Source organism: Benincasa hispida, chromosome 7 (assembly GCF_009727055.1).
Source record: "Benincasa hispida cultivar B227 chromosome 7, ASM972705v1, whole genome shotgun sequence".
NCBI classification, from domain to species: Eukaryota; Viridiplantae; Streptophyta; class Magnoliopsida; order Cucurbitales; family Cucurbitaceae; genus Benincasa; species Benincasa hispida.
In genome coordinates, this window is record NC_052355.1 from 45,136,300 (window position 1) to 45,144,983 (window position 8,684).

Below are 8,684 nucleotides of genomic sequence, written 5' to 3' on the forward strand. Positions count from 1 at the left end.
AGTGAAAAAGAAAAAGAAAAGAGAAGTGTTCTGCCCAAGAATTTTGCTGACTTTGGTATAAGTTTCAAACCGATAGATATTAAAATATAATGAATTGAATTAGCAAAGATAAACAAGGAAAAAAAAAAACCCCTTCATTAAAAAGGTAAAGTAATAAAAACTTAACATTTTGCACGTAAAGCATTTAAGATATTTTTGAGGACCACATAACAATAACTCTCCTACACAGTGCCTCGCTTCCAAGATAGAGACCTTAAAAAATTGAACTTTTTTATTATTATTATTTTTAATGTAATTAATGAAATATTTCTAAAACAAAGCAGCCAACCATAATGATTAAGGCTTCATTAATTTTGTCGAATAGATGAAAATAGGAATCAATTAATTAATTGAAAATTGTAATAATTTGTAAAAATAAAGAGTTATGATAATAAATAAAAAGAAGTACATGGAAAAACAGTGGAGACTGGGAAACCCCTTTGAATCACTGAAAAAGGAGAAGGCAAATTGGATGGTGGAGAGGTGGCTCGGGGAAAAGCCCACTTTGGGGTATGGCTAAAAAGTAAAAGAGATAAATTTTATTTTATGTTTATTTTCTTTTGGAAAATTAAAAAAGAGAGAGCTGTAGGATTATCCTGTCCCATCCCCTTTTGATTCTACTGCATGCACTTTGTTTGATTCCCCAAACTATGTTACTGCCACTTGTTAATCTATATGAATGTGAGAAAATATACTCTCATAGTCTCGTAGACTTTACATCAACTTAAACTTTTAGATTTAGTTGTCAGTCAGTGTTTAAATGATGTTCTAGCAGACTAATACAACATAAAATTGAAAAATAAAAAGCCAATCTCATTCAAAACTTTAATCATGAACCTATTTCTCTCTCTTGATTCTTTAAAACAAATCACTTTTATCAAAAGTGAGCTATTTTCACATCTAATTGATCGGATAAAGGAGCAAGAATAACTTTAATTACAATATATTTACTTTCCACATATTTTCTCCCAAGTTAAGATAGATAAATGATTAGATTTAACTTGAGATATTTACATATTCATCTTTGACTGTGTGGACATAGTTAAAAACAAAACAGTTAAAAAAAAAAAAAAAAAAAACATTGAACTAGGGGGGTCAATTGTCATGTTTTTTGGGGATCAGGGAAAGGGAAAGGGAGGGAAAGAAAACAAAGAGAAGGGGAAGGGGGCGGAATTTCGAGAAAGCTGAAGCCCTAGTGTGGCAAAGTGAAAAGGGAAAAAGGGTATCAAACGCAAATTATATCAATGATGATAGGAATGATATGGGAGCCACATGCATCATGTTTAATTTATTTTATTTATTATATATAATTCATGATCTTCCTTTTACCAGTCAGTCCCTCTCTATTATTATTATTTTTTGACTTGGTTGGTTGGGACCCACCTCTCACCCTATCTTTATGCCTTCAAATTAAAATCTAGCAAAAAAAGAAAAGAAACTAATCCCTCTAATCCTTTGAAATTACACAAACACTAAAAAAAAGTCCACATATATTCAGACAAAACCCTAATTTAAGTCCCTTTAAGGGAAAAAAAAAAAAGAAAGAAAAGAAAAAAAATATTGTTTTTGGGTTATTGATAGAAATACCACTCATTATTTTTGTTGCTTAAAGCCTTGCTTGCCCACATCCCCTTATGTTGTGCGTGGATATGAAAAGGAGAAAAGTTTTTGAGAGACAGAGGCTATGGCAATTGGCAACTCCCATCTGAAAGGAAATTCCCATATATGAGAGAGAAGAAAGAGACCCACTATGTGATACCATCCAAGGGTCAGCTACTACAGATCATGTACTACTAGAAGGGGAAAAAAAAAAAAAAGACAAAAGATTGTCTACACATATGATCATGGATGGTGAAAATGGGATCCGAAGACCTAATTTTCCATTACAATTGTTGGAGAAGAAAAAGGAAGAACAACCACAACAGCCATGTTCCTCCTCCGCAAACAACGGAGAAACAACAACGATGGCAATAACAACAACTCCAAATCCAAATCTTCAAATTTCGAAGCCACCTCCCAAAAGGGCCACCACCAAAGACCGTCACACGAAAGTTGACGGTCGTGGCCGTCGGATTCGGATGCCTGCCCTTTGTGCTGCTAGGGTTTTTCAACTCACTAGAGAGCTCGGTCACAAATCCGACGGCGAAACCATCGAGTGGCTTCTACAACAGGCTGAGCCTGCCGTTATCGCTGCCACCGGTACCGGCACCATTCCAGCTAATTTCACTTCGCTTAATATCTCTCTTCGTAGCTCTGGCTCCACCATCTCCGCTCCTTCTCATCTACGGACGAGTTATTTCAGTCCCACCCAATTCGCCGTCAGAACAATATCCGATCTTTGGGATAGAAACAACAATCATAATCATACTCTCATCGAAGATTCGTCTACATTCTTGAATTTCAACTCTCATAATTATGCGAGCGCCTTCAAGCAAGATCAAGGTGGAATTGACGTCATGGAAGCGGGAAAAAAACGGCGGTCGGAGCAGTTGGAATCGTCGTCAGAGAATTATTTAGTTCAAACCAGTACCGGGTCGATTCCGGCCAGTCAAAGCAGTGCGTTACCAGCGACATTTTGGATGGTAACGAATCCGAGCAATCAGGGGAGTGATCCGATGTGGACATTTCCGTCGGTGGGTAACAGCAGCATGTTGAGAGGGGCGGGCTGGCGGGGCGGCGGCGGAGGGTTTCATTTCATGAATCTGCCACCACAATGGCACTTTGCCAAGTGGGCAACAGTTGGGGACAGGGATCGGGAGTGGCGGTGGTCCGGCGACGGAGAGCCACTTGGGGATGTTGGCGGCTCTAAGTGCTTATAGAACAACGATGCCGGGATTGTCCATTTCAGAATCGCCAACTTCTAATAATCCTAATCAATCATAGACCCAACAACAACATCTCAACAATCTGTATGCTTGCTGAATTTCCAATCCTAATATTATACTTTCTTTTTTTTTTTTCTCTACTCATTCATTTTCTCACTAAATATACATATCATATTAAATATGAGTTATGCAATTTTACCACAATAGGATTACAGGTATGTTATTGAGAAGAAAAAAAAAAAGGAGTGATTTTTATTTTTTATTGCAGTTTGTGTATTGAGTTTCCATTTAAAAGTGCAATTTTTTTTAGTGTTATAGTAGTATGGATGGATTTGGTAAGTAATTAAAGCTTTTGAGAAGCGAAAACATGAAAAAAGGCTTGGATTTGGCTTTGTATTTTCCCTCTCAAGTGAATGAGACCCCCCATGAGAACCAGCAGGCAACTGGCCATGTTTTCAACATAAATGAATATCATATCAATGAAATTGCATTGCTAACTTTAGTTTTTGAATTATCTATCTATATATCTATATATGATTGGGTAATACAGAAAAAATATATATAAATGTTTGAACTTTCAACTTCAAGATAGAAAGACACCGACATAACTTAACTGATAAATCCTGCATTCATATTTGCTGCTATATCTTTCTATTAATTTTTCTATGTCTCATATTACATTTCCTCAAGATTGGATGAATTTAAGTTCTCATTTGTGTAGAACATAGAAGCCATGCTCACATCAATATATAATATTATAACTAATTGAATTACATTTAGATTTAAGTCAAGTTAATTACATTGCTAATGAAAATGGCTCATAGCTGTTTGACATCATGAAAATAGTGGATTGATGACTTATGACATATGTATATCAATGCAGCATTTTTGGATGAGAAGTGTGATGAAGACACTAAAAGACATATCAACCTATTTGAGATACCTAGATGTATTATCTTCCTATCTTGTTTAAAAAATGATCTATGATATATAAAGTAAATACATTTCTATTGGTTTTGAAGTTATTTAAGCAACTCAAAGTTGTAAAGTGGAAAGGGGGTACTATAAATAATTGTACTTGATGAAAAAAGTTTTTTCTTTCTCAAACTCTTCTATCCTTCCTTTTGATGATTTTTTTTCTGCTAAAACTTGTTGAAAAGTTAAATTATGTGAGATTGGATTCAAAGTGGATAATATCATATTATTGATTAAAAAAAGTTGATTTATTTTAACCTAGGCAATTTTCAGGAATTCCATAAGTACTTGACTATATTTCAGCTTAAAATCGGTTATTCAATTAATTCAATATTATTATTATTATTTTTTTATCATGATAATTGATGGTGTAAATATGGTGAAATTAGAATCTCCAAATAGTATTAAGCAGCGGCAAATATAAGGTTTACGTTTTGCTAAACTTTGCCAATCATTATTTGTATGCCCTAATTAGGCATTCGTGTCTCGATCATTCTCTAACATTTGCTTACGCATATATGGCGTCATCATCGCCACAAATTCTTCATCATTATATATCGTTGACCATTGACCAGGTAGATATTTCGATCCCACTCCCAAGTCCTTGCAAGCATCTATACATTTGAAGATCTATTATATAAATTGAATATATAATAATATTGACGATGGACCATATTATTTCCATAGATAATTTAATCAAGCATTTATTCACCAACAAAACCATATGACCAATTACCAATTAAATACCACCTGGAAAAAACAACTCAAATTCAGGCTAATTTCTGGTAGTGGAGAATCAATTGAACAAAAAGAGAGAGAGTGTGTAGGGTAATGAGTTGTACATTGGCGTAGGAGATTAGAACCCAATGAAAATCGGTGCCTCTTTTATCGTGTACCATAATTATCGGAGAATTAGCCGATAGTCCCTCAAAAATTGCTTTTTGACAAACTTTGCTCTTCTCTTTCTTTTTTTATTTTCCCTTACCATTCAAAAACCAAGAGTAGTATAGAGAAGTTGAATTTCAAGTTATGGGTTCGGGGAATTTTCTTCAAGTCGTGGCTAACAACTTCGATGTGCTTGCTCTGTAATAATTTTAGTGATTGTTCCTTTCATTATGATCTTTAATTATATTTATGAAATACATTATTATTACTATTTTGCCTTCTTAATTGATTTTCGTTTGCAGGCCTGTGGTTTCGTTGGTGTATCCTCTGTAAGTGAGAAATAATATTAGATTGTTAACTAAAGCATTAAATGTGTTTTAATTGGGTGATTATTTTATGGAATTTTGATTTGGGGATGTTGGTTTTTTGTTTGAAAATAATATATATAGCTATGCTTCGATCAAGGCTATAGAGACGAAGTCAATAGTGGACGACCAGCAATGGCTCACTTACTGGGTTTTGTACTCTCTCATGACTCTTTTTGAGCTCACATTTGCCAAAATACTTGAAGTGTAAGTGGTTCTAATCTTGCTATGTTTTCAACCATGAACCATTCAAATATGAACAAATTTTATTATATTAAATCTAGCTAAATTGAATTCTAAGCTTATTCTACTCTAGTCCATGTAGTATTTAAAATATCTAAAACTTTTTATTTGTTTGGTAAATATAGTGAATTAATGTGAGTGACCAATAAGATATCTCTACTTTAAATCTTCTGCCTTTTATTAAAAAAAAAAAAACAAAAAAAAGTAAACTTCCTACCTTAAAAGTATAAATACGTAATGAACCAAAGTTGAATGAGTAAAGTCTTTTTTGATAATCATTTTACTTTTTATTTTGTTTTTTTACTTATAGTTTTCATATTTACTATATAAATATTTGAATTCTTGGTCAACTCCACAAAAACAAGTTTTTGAAAATTACGATCCCGTTTGTTAACTATTTGATTTTTATTTTTTGTTTTTGAAAATTAAGTCTATAGACACTACTTTCACTTCCAATTTTTTTTTCTTTTATTATCTACTTTTTACCTATGGTTTAAAAAATCAGGTCAAATTTTAAAAACTAAAAAAATTAGTTTTTCAATTTTTATTTTTATTTTTGGAATTTGGCTAAAAATTCGATCATTGTGCTTAAGAAAGATACAAATCACTTTAAAAAATTGGGAAGAAATAGGTTTAGTTTTCAAAAATCAAAACAAAAAAAAAAAACAAAATGGTTACCAAACGGGGCCTACATTTTTTAGTTTTCAATTTTTTATTTTAATTTTAAAAACAGCCTTATCTGGGTAACAAAACATATAAACTAATAGATCATAGGAATAATGTTTATAAACTTAAGTTTAAAATTAAAAATTAAAAACAAAATAATTACCAAACAGAGCCTACATAAATCAAATAATACTTAAGTCATATTGTTTGGTTTTATGTATAACACTAATTAAGATATGTTTGATATAATTAAATTTACCATCACTCATCGACTTATATTTTTGGGTTGATTGATTATTTAACATGGTATCAGAAATAAGAGGTCTTATGTTTAAACTCCAATAATGTTATTTTATCTCTTCATTAATATTGATTTCTAGCTATTAGTTAGATTTTTTATAAATTTTTAAATTCACAAGTGAAAAAAATTTCAAATATTTGTATAACTAAAATTTTCCATGACATGACTCGTGTGCATAAGTTTTTGGATTGATTAGAATGAGTTGGGTTACTTGATTATTTAACATGAAACTTATGTTATTTGACCCTTATATTTGTGTTTATGCAAATGTTTTGTAGGGTTGCCATTTGGCCATATGTGAAACTAATAATAATGAGTTGGCTAGTTCTACCACATTTCAATGGAGCAGCACACGTTTACAAAAACTTCATTAGGCCACATTATATGAACCCTCAAACTTCTACGCTATGGTACATCCCTCGAAAGACCAAAGATATTTTCAGTACTCCAGATGATGTGTTAACGGCTGCTGAAAAGTACATGGAAGAACATGGAACTGAAGCTTTCGAAAGGCTTATGTATAAGGTCAGTCTAAATTAATGAATAATACTTTTATATTATAGTCCATATATAACTCTTAGAATATGATCCTGATATCATTATTATTTGTGAACTTTAGCAGGCTGAAAGGGAGAGATCGAGGAGGAACAACAATTACATGATTTTCGATGATGATTATGCATATTGAACTCTCGATCTATATCTATTTATAATCTACTACTAAATAATTGCGTCTAATTTTGATTTAGTATATCAAAAGATTAGCGTCCATTGAACAAGACGTGTTAAATTTAAACTCACCCTTTTTTTTTATTCAAATATGTACTCTCGATCTTTAGTTTGATTGTTTATGCATTCAATTTGTAAGGACCTATTAGGTTTTTGTTGAAATATAAACTTGATTTTGGGTTAAAAGTAATTGGGCCTAATCCAAACAAAAGCCCAAGTTCTAGAAATATCAAACATTAGAATATTCTAGAAAAATTACATGTAGGAAATGTTAGAGCATTTTGTAGGATTCTCTAGAAAGTAGGAGATAAGTAATTGTCGAGAATAGTCCGGATAAACATTTGTGACCTGTTGGCAAAATTCTAGCCATAGATTTAGGGGAGGCAACTAATATAAATAGGAGATATGTCTTAACGTTTGTATCAAGCCAAAAAAAAAAAAAAAAATTAGAATTGCTTAATAATACATAGCCTCTTTCTCAATTTTCTCTTCAAATTTCCTCCAACCACCTAGATCTCTTTCCAACGGGTTTTCCTTTTGTCATCGAAGGAAAGAAAATTGTGTCAAATGATGAAAGTAAATTTTGAATCAAGAACAATATGCGAGATTTCAAAATTGCAAGGATAAGATTGTCATTTCACTCTTTAATTTGAAAAAGAAAAGGTTTTGGTAAAAGTATAAATTTGTGTGGTGTAAGTGACGTATTTCATTTAAACTAAGTTTAAAGTATAACGGGATTTGACAGTAGTGTAAAAACTGCACACTTTAAGAGAATAATACGATTCTCATAAACCATGAGAGTGAGAGTGATAATATGAACACTATGCCAATTGAACGACGCTCTTGTTGTCTGACTAATAAATAACAATAACTATCTAATAACAAACTAATATAACAAATGTTTTTATATTACTGTCAAATCCCGTTATACTTTAAACTTGTGTGGTGTAAGTGACATATTTCACAACACTAATAAATAACAATAACTGTCTAAGAACAAACTAATATAACAAATATGTAACTGCCTAATAACAAACTAATATAACAAATTAATATAACAAATGTATAACTGCTTAATAACAAACTAATACTCCCCCTCCAGATGGAGATAAAATATTTAGAATTCCCATCTTGATGATTAAAGGAATTAAATGGGTTGCCGACAAAGACTTGTTGAAGGCATCAACAAGCTGCAAATCTGATCGTACTAGCAACAACTTTACAAAACATCATAAACCTTCTCGAACAAAGTGGTAATCCAACTCAATATGCTTTGTACGTTCATGAAAAATGGGATTAGAAGTTATATAATTTGCAGCCTGATCGTCATAAAACAAAATGGCAGGTTTCTAAAAAGAAATTAAAGATCATTAAGTACGAAAACCAAAGTTATTCACAAGTAACCAATCCCAAAGCACAATATTCTGCCTCTGCCGATGAACGTGAGACAGTTATTCTTTCTTGAATTTCCATGAGACTAAAGAAAAGCCAAGAAAAACACAAAAATCAGTAGTTGAACGCCTTGTATCAAGACAAGCTGCCCAATATGAATCAACAAATGCCTTGAGTTGAAAAGAAGTCGTTATAGGTAAAAAAATAACTTGTCTTGGTTTAGCCTTTAGATAATGAAGAAGGTGATATTCTACTAAATGAGAC

The 8,684-nt window shown here is 32.1% G+C and overlaps 2 protein-coding genes across 3 annotated transcripts; both read left to right on the forward strand.

Moving 5' to 3' along the window:
- Positions 1–1,500: 1,500 nt before the first annotated feature.
- On the forward strand, positions 1,501–3,264 carry LOC120082121 (transcription factor TCP15). The gene is given in 2 exon segments (XM_039037358.1): positions 1,501–2,752; positions 2,754–3,264. Coding segments are annotated over 2 exon segments (1,044 nt in total). The 5' UTR covers positions 1,501–1,877; the 3' UTR covers positions 2,923–3,264.
- Positions 3,265–4,780: 1,516 nt separating this feature from the next.
- Positions 4,781–7,201, forward strand: LOC120082031 (HVA22-like protein c). 2 transcript variants are annotated; one of them, XM_039037244.1, is made up of 5 exons: positions 4,781–4,924; positions 5,027–5,053; positions 5,174–5,296; positions 6,578–6,824; positions 6,919–7,201. In XM_039037244.1, exons 1-5 carry the CDS (start codon positions 4,869–4,871, stop codon positions 6,985–6,987), a joined length of 522 nt encoding a protein of 173 aa, XP_038893172.1. In that variant the 5' UTR covers positions 4,781–4,868; the 3' UTR covers positions 6,988–7,201. The 2 variants fall into 2 exon arrangements, with proteins under 2 accessions (XP_038893172.1, XP_038893173.1); XM_039037245.1 differs by having other exon boundaries at positions 6,922–7,201.
- The last annotated feature ends 1,483 nt before the right edge of the window (positions 7,202–8,684 follow it).